The following is a 16376-nucleotide window of genomic DNA, read 5'->3' as shown; positions in this document are numbered from 1 at the left end:
TCCCCCAGGAAACACCTCAGGTTTCCCGCGCCCCCCCTCAGGCCGACAGCTTCCCTCATGCCAGCGGCTCTCCGGCGGGCGGGGGGGGGGGGCGGGGGCGGGGCGGGGCGGGGCGGGGCGGGGGGCGTGCTGTGCACCACCCACCACGTGACCCCCCCGCCGCGCCCCCGCCGCTGGCCCACTTCCTGCGCCTCCCGGCCCCGCCCCCGCCCCTCCGCCCCGCCGCGCCCCGAGCGCTGGTTGGCTGCGGGCTGACAATGCGCGCGGCAGCGCCCCCCGCCCCGCCTGCCCGCCTGCCCCGCCCCCCCGCCGGCTTCACCCGGCAGCCACGAGCCGCTGGCCGCGAGCGGCCGGGGCAGTGTCAGCGCGGCCGTTAGCCGCTCGCTGAGGGATCGCTGCGGGATCGCTGAGGGGACCCGGCGGGCGGCTAAGCGGGGTCATGGCCGCGTCGGACCGAATGGTGCTGGGGCCGCTGGTGGGCTCCATCGATCAGGGCACCAGCTCCACTCGCTTCCTGGTGAGCACATCCTGGGGCTTGGGGTGGCCTCAGGCGCTGCGGCGCGCAGGGACGGGCGGCGGCCCCGCGGCCTGAGGGAGCCGCTGCGCCCGCTCCTTCCCTCTCCTGCATCCTCGCGGGGTCCCTCTGGCCTCTGCTGTGCCCTTGGGGAAGGGCAGGGGGGCGGGCCGCGCAGGGCCGTGCTACCGCTGCCCCGGCTGCTGCCTTGGGCCGGCATCCCTCATCCCCGCGGCGGGCCGGGGCTGCCGCGCCGCCCGGAGAGGCGGGTGCTGGTGGGTACTGGGGTGGCGAGGCCGCCGGCCGGCGGTGTCCCCCCAGCGATCAGACCCCCGTCGCCTTCCCGCCGCGCTGGGGGGCGAGCAGCGCTGCCCGGCCCGCGCAGAACGAAGGGGAGCGGGCCCGGCGGCAGGACCGGCAGTGCCCGTCCGGCCCCAGAGCAAGCCGGAGGGCAGCTGCTGCTTGAGGGGGCTGCAAAATCCTGCTCCTTCGGGCAGGCTGTGTTTTAAATCTGCCGGATATCTCGCCCTGAACCGAATCAAGTGGGCGCAGTGCTCAGGCACGGGAGGAACAGATCCCTGTGAATTCAGTGGCTGTGGTTAGTTAGTGTTCAGACAATGCAATGACTGCTGTGTTTCCCTCTAAAACCTACTTGGGCCTGTTGGAATGACTGCTGCAGTTCTGGAGGCTACATCCCAAATTGTCAGTGCATCCCGTGCACTTGCACACAACTTCAGGTGACGGGACTAAAGATGGGCTTGTTTAAATGCTAGAGGAAGATTGTTTAAGGATGGGGCAATGACTATGTTAATCAGATATATATAAAAGCCTTTTAGTTTAAGGATCTAGTTATTTCCATATTATGCAGTAGACAGTAACTAATGTTGTTATTATATATGAAACTTACTATGTAAACTTCCTGCTTGCAAATCTCTCCAAATGTCCAGTCGCCTAGTCAGTAAGTCATGGTAATTTGATTTAGATCCCAGTGACGTTTTCCATCATGGAAGAGGAATAATGACTAAATACAAAAAATGTTGTCAAATATACAGTGTTGAACTGGGAAGAGAAATGTTTTGGCTTTTTTTTTTCTTTTTTCCCGTTTTTCTTTTTTCCCTTTTTTCCTTTTTTCTTTCTCCTTTTTCATTTTTTCTTTCTCCTTTTTTTTTCTTTTCCCTTTTCCTTTGCTTTCCTTTTTTTTTTTTAATGCATCCCCCATGTGGAATGTTCTTTCATGAAGCAGGAGACTAGAATATCTTCTTGACATGTGTTACCATTATTACTCAATATCACGACCTTCATGGGATTGTCAAATGACAAAACCCAGATCTGGGGGTGGAGAGAAACTTCAAACTGACAAATGACACCACCGGACTATCTTGAATGCCAGTCAGGAGTCCATTTCAGAAAAGCATTTGGAGAAGTTCCCTGTAACACCTGAAGATTAATTCTATCTGCTTTACGTGTATACCAAGTTACCTTTTTTCTTAGCCTAAAAGGATAAGACTAGTAGAAATAAAAGAGACACTGAAGGATTTAAATTTATATTCAAGCTCTTTTTACAGGTATTTTTACAAGTTCTTCTGACAAGGAATTTCTTATACCAGATGCATTCATCAATGGCTTGTATACAGTCAGGGTTTTTTTCTGTCTACATGAGATATGTTTCCTCTGTTTGAGGATTCAGGTGCTTACACAAATAAATAAGAGGCCATAATTCTTTCCTTATTTTTTTAAAAAAGTATATTATGTCTGTCATTCTTCAGTTCTTCTTGTATCCATCTCATTTTCTCTTAATTAATTTCAAAATACAGTGCTGGCCTACACTTGGCAGTTGATCAAACTAGTATGATAATTAAGGTATGTGGATTTGAGAAAAAAAGGTACATCACTGAACTGAATCAGAACATGGGGTGGGGGGAGGAAAAGGGCAAAGTGTGCAGGAATCTACTACAAGTTGCATCAATTACACAGATAATAGCACATATATCTGGAGAATTCTGTGCTGGAAAGAGATTGCTACAGTTAGAAGGGAGATTTTTGCTTTGAATTATTTTAAGCCAAAATGTGATGTGGTGTTCTTTTTGCCTGAGTTGTTTCCCTGTCTCTCTTACTATCTCTCCATCTTTTACTGTCTTAGTTGTTTTGCATACCTTTCTCATTGATCTCTCTACATTTTTTTTCTTCAGGGCTTCCAACAATTTTAATCTTCACCAAGTCACCAGTCAGAATCAAAGTGTTGGTTACTTTGCACATGTCTGTTCAGTAGTACAGTGCAACGGTTACCTAGTTTTTTAAGATGGAAGACTTACTGGGTTAAAGATGTCTGGGTGAAAAACTGGCTTCTCCTTTGCGGCCAAAGGGTGGTGTCAACAGTTCAGTCTAAACTTACAGTTACAGGTGGCCAATTTACAAGTGGTGTTCCACTTGTAAAAGGGCTGATATACTATAGTATTTTCATCAACCACCTGGGGGATGGGTTGGAATGCCCTTTCAAGTTTACAGGTGACTACAGACCAGAAGAAGCAGTTGACTGGAATTCCAGTTGGAGAAGGGGCCTGGCAGAAGCTTCATGAAGTTCAACAAAGTTTGGCGCTTGGGACAGAATGCTAAGAAGCAGCTTGTTGGAAAAGGACCCAGATGCCTGCTGGACAGCAAGTTTAATATAAGTGAGCAGCGCGTCCTTGTGGTGAAGATTAACCACATGAAGAAAAGTACAGACTGCAGATCAACAAAAGTGATTATTGCCATCTGCATGGCACGTAAGAGGCAGCATCTGGAACGCTGTGGCTGGTTTTGGCCTCCCCAGAGGAAGAGAGAATCGGAAGAACTGGGGTTTGTCCAACAAATGGTCACTAACATGATCACTGTGCTGTAGCACAAGGCACACGAGGAGAACTTGGGAGATCAGGGGTTGTTTCTTCATAGGGGAGTCTAAGGCAGTGTCTTCAGCTGTCTAACCACAGTCTGTAGAGAATACAGAGCCAACCTTTTCTCAGACATGCACAGAAAAAGGCAACATGCAGTGAACAGAAGTTGCAGCAAGTGAAGTTTCAAACAGATGTAAAGAAAAAAATTTTGACTTATGAGGGGCTCCGGATCAGGGGTGCAGAAAGCCTGTGGAATTTCCATCCTTGCAGATACTCAACACCTGGATGAGAAAAGGCCTTGACCAAACTGGTCTGACTTTAAATTTAAGCTTACCTGAGCAGTGAGTTGGCCTAGACAACCTCCAGAGATTCCTTTTAGAAATAATTATGCTATATATAGACACAAGTTTTGAGAGATTCTCTTGCTTACGTGAACGAGACTGTACGAACACAGATAGATGATAAAGAAGCACCAGAATGTAGGTACATTTCTGTTACTGTCACTCCTCATTTATCCTTGCCTCTCACACACAATACACATACAGTTTTAGCTTGTGCTGTGGTTTTACCCTCTGGAAACCTTAATTTGGATCTTTGCTAAGCTACTTGCTTTTGCAAAATAAGCTGTAATTATTTTTGAGATCTCAGCTTTCCTGTAAAGTTAGGTTGAACCTGGATAACAGATTCAGAGTTACCAGGGAGAGTGCAGTGCTTTGAGTACCAGTCCAATTGCCTAAGGCTCATTTTCTGTAAGATATCAAGCAGGAAAATAAATTGAGTAGGCTAAACAAGTGTACCCACGTGAATAAATTCTGGTCTAGATATTTGGCCAAATATTTTCATCAAATACGTGCTTCTCTTGTGTTTGATTTTATTTTTTTCAAGAATCCTATCATAAAAATCCACTGTTAACTTCTTTTGCTAAAAGTCTTGGGATCAGAAGCTAATGGCTGGCTGAGCCACTGCCTGATCTCTTGAAAGCTATTTGCGGGTTGAAGTCTTTCTGGCATTCTATCCAGGAACAGCAAGAATCGAAAGTACACATACAGTGTACACATACATGTACAGAACTTCAGGTCCTAGGTTTGTCAGTCAGCCACAGACAATTTTTTTTCCACCTGAGTGGAGTGTTTCTTCCTTCATTTCCCAAAGAAGCATCCCAATAAAGCTATATCACACTGTAAGCATTCTTTTCAGGAAACAAAACCTGGGTTTAGATAAGGAAAAAATTGGTGTACCCATTGAGCTTACCCTTCAGAGGGGAATCTATTTCACTCTTCTACTGAGGTAACATGACCTTTTGGGAAAAAGCAAAACTTGATTGTATAGTTAACAAGAAGGGTTGAAAATATTTCAAATACTTCAGTTTTTCCCTAAGTCTTAGTTTTTATCACTTAAAATGTATTGCAATTTTTACTTTTTATTCCCATAATCATAAGCGCCTCCTTGAGGGGGGGAGGGAGGTGTGTTCATTAGGAGCCTTCCAAGCAAGATAATTTCTAGGAGACTTGTTAAACTGTACGTACGTACACAAATTCTGATTGCCTGATAATTCTAGTTAAATGCTAAAGGTGGAGTTACGTTTGTCTGTCATCCTTCCCCCAGCTGGGTTGATTTCAGTGCGTTTTCAGAACTCCAGCTCTGAGCTTGCTTGCCTGCAAAGCTGTAACATTTCTAGCTTAACAGGAGCTCATGAAAGTATAGCATAAACTAACAGAAGTAGCATTTCTGCAGGCAGTTACCTGGCAAAGCATGGAAAGTTACTTCTAAAATCTGTCTTCATTATTGTAATTTCAGCTGTGCAGCTTCTTGCATCACTTCCCTGAGCCTCATGTTTCTGTTTGTCTTATTTCTTTTCATTCTTTGAAAATTGTTACAGCTGATTGATCTGAATTCTTTTCCACTAAGGTCATAAAGACTTGGTGTAATACCATGCAACTGTTTGCACCCCTTCATATGATGTCATGTGTTACACTAGAGACCCTATAAAGAGCTCAAATTCAGTGATCAGCCCAGTGCTTGTGTGCTTGCTTACGGACAGCATAGCTAAATAGGTCTTTCTTCTCTCCTTCACTCTTGAGATTCAATGCTCAAGCTCTAATTCTTTGTATGATAATTTGTTGGGAGTGGAAGGAGGATGTTTTTTATTTATTGTCTTTAATCTGTCACCCAAGAATTCAGTACATATCTGGTGGTTTTCAGTCTTTGCGGATAGCTCTGCATGTCCGAATAACCTAGGCAATTATTTTGTGAGTACTGCTCATAAAATGAGGGCAAAACTGACTTTGACTTCCATCCCCCCTACAAAAAGTGAGAGATCAGTACCATAAACTGGAACCAGTTCTTAATGGATATGAAAGGAAAGAAAGCACTGACAGAAATACACCTCAAACTTGTTTCAACAGGAATGTATTGACCTTACCTGAATTACCCATTGTCACCTCTTTATCTCTCTTACCACTGTCAGAGAGAAACAATTGTTTAGGGTTGGTTTTTTTTTGGCATCAGGGCTATGGTTGGTTTGTTGTCGGTTGTTGTTTTTTTTTTAGAGGGGGGGCAGGCAGGGGACGGGGACTTGTGTTGCAGAATGGATGAGAGAAAACGGCCACGGATCCATGGAAGGACTGTGTGACACAGCACTTGACATGAGTTTGGAGTGAACCAGACTAGGCCGCAGTAAAAAAGTTACTGCAATAATGGACAATGGACAAGGAAGATAAGGAAAAGGTCAATGCTGAGCTTGCAGAAGATGTAGCAACTAACTTTGAGGAAGGCACGTAGAGCACGGAGCTGAGCTATGTGACCAGTTAACCGCAGAAACCGCAAGTAGGAGGCCGTATGAAGACGTAACCGTTAGGGCTTAGCCTATCAACATATGACTAGTAGGCATAATTAACTGGAAATGTATAAATATCATAATTGCGCCGTAATAAATCGGAGCTTGCTTTATCACTCATACTGAGTCGGCTGCTTGCTTCCCCTCGCTCGTCGAAGACTTGGGCAGGGAAGGAGGGCAGGTCGCATTCTATTTATTCCCTACTTTGTTTATCGTCTTCTAGGTTTAATTGTAATGACTCATTTATGTTTGGCATTCTTTTGTGTATCAGAATTCTGTTTATCAGTGTAGAACATGGTATTGTTCCCAGTGAAAGGTTTTAATCCCTTGCTTTGAGGTACAGGGAATGTCTGATGCTTTTGTTGAGGATGTCAGAAGCTTGCAGTTTTGTTCCTGATGGATTAGGAAAGCATGTTTACCTAGTTCTTCTCGATGGGCATGAAAAAAATTATGCATTTATAGTGTTATTGCTTCAGTTGATAATTTATTGCTATTTGAGCAGCTTGTTTAGAAGGAAGCAAAACATTTTGCTGTGCTAGAGCTTCACCTTTTTTTTATTTTATTCTATTTTTATATTTATATATGTAAATATATATATATTTATTTTTATTTTAGAGCAGGCCACACACTCCAGGTTCAATGAATGACCTTGTCTAATTGAATCTGTATTTATTTCCTGCTAACAGTAGGAATCTTTATGTACTGCCTTCTGTTTCAAGGAATACTGAATGATTAATGGTGAATGATTACTGAACGATATTTGACATTGCTAGTAGAGCAGATACATACAGGTTCAATAAAAAGTCTTCTGCTATCTTTATTATAAAAACTTAGTAAATGTTACTATGCTTTAGGCAGAAAAGCAGTTTCAAGTAAAAAATTTTTCTGCGTACATGCAAAACCTTATCTCTCCTACTAACTATGTTGCACAGTGTTTTAAGACCTGTATCCCATTATACTAATTCCTTCCAAACATCTAAGTACTGACAGAGCTTACCCTTTTGTTAGGATATCTTCATGTCAAGCCTGAGGTGTAGATTAAATTTGTACAAGTAAATATGGTAAAAAGAATAGTGGTGCTTTTTCTATCTAATCTTTCCAACTGACAACAGAAAAGGACAAACTAGTACCTTTTAAAAACTTGTCTTTTTGGCAGTGGAGGGGAAAAAATAACTTCTAGTATTTTCCAGAGAGGTTGTAGTCTTTCCATCCTTGGAGGTTTTCAATACCTGCCTAGAAAAAATCCTTGAGCAACCTGGTCTAATCTCACAGCTGACCCTGCTTTGAGCAGGAGGTTGTACTAGAGATCTCTCAAGGTCCCTTTCAGCCTGAATTATTCTATGATTCTAATATATATATATAGAATGTTTCTAGTCATCAAAGTTTCACTCTAAAGATAACACTTTAAAGTTTCAAAGAAACTGGAGAATTGGAACTTTCATCTGCACTTTGTCAGAATTGTTCTAATAGTTTCAGAGTAAACTGTACTTTCTAAATGAAATCAAGAGTTTATGGATTAAAAGCTTTAAGAGAAAGTCTTAGAATTTGTGGAATGAGAGGAGAGCATTACCAAGGAAGTCTAGAAAAACTTCAGTTATGTCCCACAGAGTGGATGGGTATAACTGAGTTTTGTACCTTAGCACGAGTGGTTTCTAAAGCCAACCCTCCTCTGCTTGCCATAAAAAAAGACAGGATGGTGTGCCACTGGCATGTTTTGCAGTTCACCTGAAGCTGCTGTTAGATTTTACTTTCTAGGTCCCTGAGTGTTCTTCAAAAGATTCTGCATGATGCTAGTGAGCAAGAGCTGTTCTCACAGGAACTTCATCATTGCCCAGTCAGTTATGCTGGTTTACTCATGGTACAATGAAGTTGGATGTTTTATTGGGTGTCATCTTAGCTTGGCCACAGTAGATTACTTTTGGAAACAGGCCACTGATGGTTAATTAAGACTGTTGTGTATTCTAGCTGAGCTTTTACTGCAAGGCAGAGCCTCTAACTTGTGATGCCTTAAGAACAGCCATTAGTATAGTCCTCAGGATTCTCTGCTGTTTTTTATTGCAATGTATTCAAATCTAAGTCACTTCTGCATTTTCTTCTTTTTTAATGTATTGTGTTGCTGCAGTGACATTCTTTTATTGTCAGATAGTTCACAAGCTCTGTATTTGTAGTTTGTTTTGAAATAAACTGGATTCTGCCTAGGTGCTTTTTCTTTCTTCAGTTTGGTCCCCTTTGTCATTTTGAAACTACATGTGATTGTCTGTCTCTTAAAATCACTCTTCCTAAATGTGAGCTAACCCAAGAAAAGGCATAGTTCTGGCATTGGAGTATCAGTGCAGAAACTAAAGAAATGTTATTATGACTAGCAGTGGGTGTTTTACTGGGAGGTGTGTTCTAAAATGCATCATCAGTTTAATTTCCACAACCTCTACAAGAAAAAAATATGGTTCTTTCCCAATCCATCAAGAAAAAACAGCAGTTATAATGGACAGCAAAGCTTACTAAAATATTCTTTGCTTACCTTAATTACAAAAATCATCTATCTGAACCCAGGTTATATGGATATTTGGGTTGATAATAGACAATTACTATCAATTATCACAGCACTGTATTTATTCAAAATAATAAATGTTCATTTATTGTTGTTTAAACTTCTGTGTTCATAGGAAATCCTGTCATGTAATTTATTTGCAGGTTTTTAATGCAAAAACAGCAGAGCTCTTGAGTCACCATCAAGTTGAGATACAGCAGAAATTCCCTAAAGAAGGGTATGAATTTTCGGTGGTTTTTAATTTGTGTACATATTGGTAAAGCTTATGTATATTTATCTATGAATGATCAAAAGTGAAGTTGATTAATAATCATTAAGAACATAGTATCTGCTATAAAAGACTGTAGTCGGAAAAGTGGCATAAAAAACTCACATTGGGTGTCTGGCATGTGCTCTGATTTAAGTAAACTAAAAATACTTAGCATTTTACTCTGACCACTCATTAACACATTTAAAATTTAAACTTTAAAGTTTAAATGAGACTTAAAGTCTTTTTTAAAGTGGTAAAGCTGGACATTTTTACAGTTTAATCGTAGTCTTCAGTTTAGTCCATAGAAATTGATTAGTTTGTTCTCTGAGGTGGGTTTTTTTTTTGTTTGTTCTTAACTGACCTGCCATTTGCTGCCAAAGCAGAAGTATAGAATAAAACAAAGCAAAATTCTTTGTTTTCTGCAGATGGTTTTGTTGTGAAAATACAACTTACTCTTTTAAAAGGGTTTGAAGTTCATTGCACAATTTCCAGATATGTAAAACATACTTTGTAGTTAATGTTTGTGTCAAAATGCTTAGCTGTTTTTTCAGAGTATAATTTCTTTTTTTCCCCCTAAATGTAATTTTTTGTCTTTTTATTAACTGGTGTTTACTTTTTGTTAAAGGTGGGTGGAACAAGATCCAAAGGAAATACTAAAGTCTGTCCATGAATGTGTGGAGAGGACCTGTGAGAAACTGCAACAACTGAACATAGACATCACTAACATAAGAGGTATTCCTTACTTAAGGGTAACTGAGGGCTTTAACATACTCATGGTTGAGCAAGTCAAATTCTCTAGTTTTTAAGTCAATAAATAGAAAGGTGGCAGCATGTGCTGACCTCAGAGAAAAGCTAAATTGGCATTGAGAGCAGTTTGGTTGAAGCAATGTGAAAGCAAATCCTTTGTGTAGATTAGCAATGCAGAATCTACAAAGTAGACTTAATCTAATCTTGCAAAATCACAGAGACAAGTGATGAATTCAGAGATTCTGAAATTTAAATTGGGATTTATTGGGAAAAGCTAGTTTCCCTGTCGGTGCTTGTGTTGTCTCAATTTGTAGCAAAAAAAAAAAGATTTAGAGCACCTAAGTTAAGCAGCAAATGTTGAATGATGAGCTTTTAGAAGTAGCATTTCTAAATTGTAGCATGAAAAAGTTGGAATCTTTTTATTTCCCATTTACTTTCCTCTTCTCCTTACCTGTTCCTCCCTCCTTTCCACCTCTCCTTTCCCTCCCTCACTCCCCAAAAGGGGAAAACAAACCTTCTGAAAAGGATACTTCTTTCTATTTTGTCCTGAAGCCATTGGAGTCAGCAATCAGAGAGAAACAACAGTGGTTTGGGACAAGACAACTGGAGAACCTCTTTATAATGCTATTGGTAACTACTATGCTTTCTGAATATGTAAAATCATAAAATGAGCATGTTGTAGAAAAATGCTTTCCTAGTTTTCTGTGCAGATCTCACTGTGGCCTTGCCTCTTCACTTCCTTGATTTTTTGATACCTGTGTCATAAGCTCTGTGTTTATATATACCAGTGCAACTAAGAAAAACCTACTCTGTTAAAATTATTGCTTAATAAATCACTTAATGGCTTTTAATAAAAAAAACCGTTCCTGAGGGGTTTTGTACATCCCTGACATGTAATGAAGCTTTTACTTGCACCCCAATCACTTCCTCCTAAATTAAAAAGCCTACTAAATTTTCAGGATGCTTTTGATTTAACTTTAAAGGAAAAGCATTTCCAGTAGGTTTAAATATTGTTTTGGATCTTAATTTTTAACCTAACTTAGCTTTTCAGATCATGTCAGCTGAGAAATGGTAATTGCATAGATTTACTCTTATAAGTCATGTCAAGTGCCAGATTTAGTTTAGCTTAGTATCACTGAAAAATCAGGACTCTTCTATATTCAAATATATGTTAACAGCTTTATCTTAAGCCTGCTTGTACCTTGATAACTCTGACATAGCACTTGAGTTCAAAGTTTTCATAGGAATAGTAAATAATCAACCTGCTATTTGTTTTAACCTCTTAGTTTAATGACAGTCATCCACTGTAAACGAAGTAGTATTTTGCTTATGCTGTGATTGAGAAAAGTATATATCCTGTTATGTGGAAAATCCTGTTTGATTTTTCATACCATTTGTTCTTCTAAATCAGTTTATCTAACCATTTTTAATTTTTACAACAGTGCATTTAAAATACAAAGGCAATACAATATTCTTTCAGCTACATGAAAAGCTAAAAATAAAGACAGGAATTTACTGACAAGAGCTCTAGTTTTGTAGAAGCAGCTTCTACATGTTACTTTTTGTGTATTAAATTAGTTGATCACTTAATTATTTGTGGTTTTAGTGTGGCTTGACCTTAGAACCCAGTCAACAGTTGAACGGCTTCTTAAAAGAATTCCAGGGAAAAATAAAGCCTTTTTTAAGGTAAGAGATTTTGCAAAGCATTTAAATAGTATCTGAACTCTAATGTTCTGGAGATGCGTGCTTAAAATTCCCCAAAACAAAGTAAGTCAGTTGTAGCTTCTAGTCCTTTCTTACCTTGTCAAATAATAAAAAATTTGCTTAATGCTACACACCAATCTGAGGCTGCAAAATGTTTATTTTCCTCAAAATAAGTGGTTAACACTCCTTACTTATCTCACTGGAGAAGTTAAACCAGTAATCGTTAGTGAGACTTAATCATGTGCTACCTATCCAATGAGAGGTAAAGATCACACACAAAAATCAAGAGCAAGTAGAAAAAAAACTACTTGGAAAATAATTCATTGATGTGAATTTTTTTACCCTTTCTCATCTTATGCCTATTCTCATCTTAATATTGAAATTAATTGTAAGCATTCTGAGAATTGGGAAGATAGTTTATAAAGAGCAAATTACTTCTTTTTTTAATATGGGCATATATAACAATTTGGAAAGTAATTGCTTGCAAAAAGGTGTCGTAATTCTTTGATTTCTATTTTCCTTGATTGACTGGATAAATATTATATATTTTATATATTATATATATTTTCTTATAGACAGGAAATGGATGTCAAAAAGCATATAAACTTACTTGATTTTTCAGTTCTAGTGGAATACAAATTCCATCTTTCCTGTGTCATGCTGCTCATTTTCGTTGTTGACCCTTGCTGTCTAGTCCTACAGAGATAACCTAGATAAGACAGGACTTCTGCAAACAGCTATTTCCACATAAATGGTCATTGAACTGCAGTTACATCAGCTTTGATCTTTGTCCATTAATGGTTTTGGTATTTTCAGACTTGTGTATTGTGTGCTTAGTACTTATTTAAATAAGATTGTGTAATTTCTCTGAGTTTTGTGTCTGCGTTTTTTTACTTACTATGACCATTTTTATATGTATAACTACAGTATTCATGGAAAAGATACTTTAATAGTGTTTAATTACTTTTTTTAAAATTTATTTTACAGTTTAGGACTGGTCTTCCACTTAGCACTTATTTTAGTGCAGTGAAACTTCGGTGGCTTTTGGATAATGTGGAGGAGATTAAGCAAGCAGTTGATGATGGAAGAGCTATGTTTGGCACTATCGATTCATGGCTTATATGGGTATGTATTTGTGAGTTTATTATCACTCTTTTTAAAATGAATGGCCATATCCTGCAAATTTCTGTGCAAAGTACTGTGTGACCCATGATGCCTCCTGATCACACAGTGATGCGAGTACAAGGAACTAAAGAAATTCCATTAAAATTCCTTACAAGATGAACTTTCATTGACCCTGTATCACTGTATTTTTTTTATGCTTATGTGTAGTTTACCATTAATAGGTTGCTGTAAAATTTTGCTCATGCTTTGGAAAAATCTTGGGCTTTAGAAAGGTGTCTTAGCCACCTTCGCAATAAAAGAATCCATGTTGTACCTTTATTTTCTGTTTCATGCCTTTTTCCCATTATTAACAGGTCTTCCTCTTTAGTTGTAGAAATGTCAGAGTTCTCACTCCCAAGCTCAAAACTTTGTGAATTTAGAAAATTTTTTTGTAATTTGTTGAAGTAAACCTGTATCTTTTCTTGGCAAATAATATTTTTTTTTTTGTTCAGAGTTTGACAGGTGGAAAGAATGGAGGCGTTCACTGTACAGACGTAACCAATGCCAGTAGAACAATGTTGTTCAACATTCATTCCTTGGAATGGGATCCTGAGCTCTGCCAGTAAGCTCAGTTTTTCAGTAATACTGTTATTTAAATGGATTCTATACATTATGTGTGAAGAAAGCATTTAATAGCAAGAATCTTTTACCTAGACTTCAATCAGCAATTACTGTTCTATTTACTGTTACCATTGGTAATTAAGATTCATTGCTCTCCAGATGTCCAAATTACAGCTGTCTAGATTAATTAAAAGTAGCAGATTTGTTCTGTAGCTGGAAGACTGGTTCATGGAAACGGTGGTAGTTAATACTTTCTTTATTCCTTAACCAAATTTGTAAGACAGTTACAATGACAGTGTCTCTATTTTAAGTTTAAATTTATTAGCAACAATTATTATAAAGATATTGTTGGAAGAGGAATGACTTCCCACGTAGAAGAGTTGGATATGTCTTCAAAATACTCAAATGCTTTACTCCATAATTCAGTGTCATGTACTGTAAAAAGTGGAAGAACACAGTGATGGATTAAACCATAGAAATCGAAAGTTCCTTTTATAGTGTTTTTTTTCTTTATAGCTTAAACTTATTTAAGAAAACAAAAGCGAAATGCTTTCTGATTTAGCACTGACCATATATATTATTTTGTATTGTGTTCAGGTTCTTTGACATTCCTATGGAAATACTCCCAAAAGTACGAAGCTCCTCTGAGATTTATGGGCTGATGGTATGTTTACTTGTGTATGTATGAAGTTAATCTTGTAAAAATGTAACTATACCAATATAGATTTGACAGAATTGCCATAGATTAAGACTAACAGCTTTTTTTAGACCAATATATTTTTACTTATGTTTAGTATGTCATTATCTACTGTTGTATAATATTATATGAAGTTGAATATTTGTTGTTTTCTCTTTTAAGTGTCAAACACACAAAAAAGATGGGAGAGGTTTTTGATAAGGATAAAAATTTGATTTTTATTACAGTCACTTACTGATTTAGAAACTACCCATCAGAATGCAATGTATAATCAGTAGATAAAAAGATTGAGACGGCTGTTACTTCTTTACTTCTTGTACAACTGAAAAGAAGAGATGAAAGTCGCTGTGGAAGTCTTCATGATCTAAGAAGACTGGACAAGATGTGTAATGTCTTATTTCCAAATAACTGAAGGCAAGATCAGTCAGTTTCTGTGAAATGGAAAATCATAAGTGACACCGTAGATTGCCTGCTTTTTGAAAAATACATTTCTCTTGCCCTGTATATTTCCATAACACTCAGTAAAAAAAAATATTTTGGAATAATTGTGATGTCTTTTTAATCACATTGCTCCCAGTGCAACTGTGAATATTACTTAGGACTAAATCATTAATTGTTGTCATGAGGCTGAGGTTTCAAGTTTACTTTGATGCAGTACCAACTTTTCTGATACAGTGGCATCTAATTTATTAGCTTCAGAATCAGATAAACTGGATGTTGTAATTTTGCATTCTTTTCCCTCATAGTTTGCTCTGTTTACTAAGAACACACAGGCATTTTGTGATTAAGACAAGTTATGTGATTTTTATTTAAAATGTAGCTTAACTTGCCTGAAATGTAAGTATTTTTGCTGTTCTGTTAATGGAGATGCCACTCATTGTGAAAGTCATTGCTGACTTTCATTAATGTGCTGGTCGGATGAGAGTGAGTTGTATTAAGCTGAATGAGTGAGGTAAATGGAAAAAGACACTACCTAGCAACTGAAACAGAATAGCTGGTCGCTTTAAATCAACTTCTGTTTCTCTTCCCCTATCCTTTTCTTTTTCTTCGTTTTGCTGGCTGTAGAAAATCTGTCCTAGCCTGGTGAGTAAGAGGCTTCCATTAGGCTGACCACCTATATCTTACCCATTCTGTTCAGATGCTGTACATTTCCATTGGTTTAAGGATTAGCAAAAGCACACTTTCTAGACTGATAAATTGAGTGGACATTTCCAAATACGAGATACTACAATTAGAGTTCATGCCAAAGGTGTTTCTAAAATGTAATCTTGATGTATGTGTTTGCCTTAATTTGCAAGCTGTTGAGTATTTCTTTTTATAGTGAAGTGAAAAAAACCAGCTACTGGCTAGTAAACATTAGCTGTTTCATTTTATAAATGAGAAAATCAGGCCATTCTGTCTACAAATATTCATTCAATTATAGTGAAACACAAAATCCATGCATTTATAAATTGAATTACCTTAAATCCAGTTAATTAAAATGAGTGTTAAAGAAAAAAGTATTCAAATCAGAAATGCATTTGCATGGCTTCACTGAAAATGCATTTTCACAATTGCACAAAGAAACAACTTAAAGAAGTGTAAATTTCTTACGATACCTGTTGCAACTGAAACACTACATGAGACTTAAAATGCTGTATCTTAAAAATGAGGCATCTGTCTTTGCTTATTGTGTCGTCACTCTCACCTTTTTTCTAGTCACTTCACCATTTTGCACTTTTGCTTTTCATGCTTTACACTGACTGCACAGATTACACTGAACCTAATATTCTGTGCACTATGATTTAATCAAAATTTATGTTGAGAACTGCTGAGGTGACATAAAGTACACCTGTAAGTTTCCTGCTATTTTTTAGTAGTTTAGGCATAAGCTGCTTTAAGCTGAAGTCCAGCGTACACCTCAACTGAACCATGTTGCTTTTGTGATGCTTGTTTTCCTTTGAGCATTATAAGTTTAGCTTCTTTTTCATTGCCTTAAATTGTAGTCATGGAAAGCTAATTTGGAGCTTTTCTTTCTCTTCTTGCAAATCAGAAATCTGGAGCTTTGACAGGTGTACCAATTTCCGGGGTAAGTCCTACTTCAACTCTGATTCTGTCATGAGAACTTGATAATGCATGAACAGTGGGAAAAGCTTTTACATGGGTGAATCCTGCTACAAATTGAGGTTCACGAAGTAAACTTTTGAAGTTGAATTATTAATTGACTAGATTCTTCATTATTAAGTTAAGGTCTGACAGCTTTATTGCATATGTGTAGTGCTTATTGTAGTGTGTTGGAAACTTAGGATCTCTAAGTAAATGAGTAATGTTACAAAATGGAAGCAAGCTCTGCTTTATATATAAAAAGAGTTCAGTATGTACAAAATCCGGAAGTGTTGGGCAGATTCTCAGCTTTTTCCAATACAATATCCATAGAGATAGTAAATGTTTGTTTGGAGTTCTTTAAATTGTTCACCTAAGTAGCATGACACATTTTACTGGCAGT

At 38.5% G+C, this 16376-nt stretch overlaps 1 protein-coding gene across 2 annotated transcripts in view; it reads left to right on the top strand.

The window, feature by feature from the left end:
• Positions 1 to 295: 295 nt before the first annotated feature.
• The window catches only part of GK (glycerol kinase), a 37200-nt gene continuing 21119 nt past the window's right edge, over positions 296 to 16376 (top strand). For both annotated transcript variants that reach the window (XM_056327672.1, XM_056327671.1), the window contains exons 1-9: positions 296 to 517; positions 8912 to 8985; positions 9644 to 9750; positions 10318 to 10395; positions 11372 to 11451; positions 12457 to 12594; positions 13086 to 13195; positions 13792 to 13858; positions 15924 to 15959. In XM_056327672.1, coding sequence (XP_056183647.1) covers positions 440 to 517; positions 8912 to 8985; positions 9644 to 9750; positions 10318 to 10395; positions 11372 to 11451; positions 12457 to 12594; positions 13086 to 13195; positions 13792 to 13858; positions 15924 to 15959 — 768 coding nt within the window. In that variant the 5' untranslated portion in view covers positions 296 to 439. The remainder of the gene's footprint in view (positions 518 to 8911; positions 8986 to 9643; positions 9751 to 10317; positions 10396 to 11371; positions 11452 to 12456; positions 12595 to 13085; positions 13196 to 13791; positions 13859 to 15923; positions 15960 to 16376) is intronic.

The sequence above is a fragment of the Falco biarmicus genome, chromosome 2 (assembly GCF_023638135.1).
Source record: "Falco biarmicus isolate bFalBia1 chromosome 2, bFalBia1.pri, whole genome shotgun sequence".
NCBI lineage: Eukaryota > Metazoa > Chordata > Aves > Falconiformes > Falconidae > Falco > Falco biarmicus.
The sequence above is the reverse complement of the archived record's forward strand: the minus strand, read 5'-3'. Positions and strand labels throughout refer to the sequence as shown.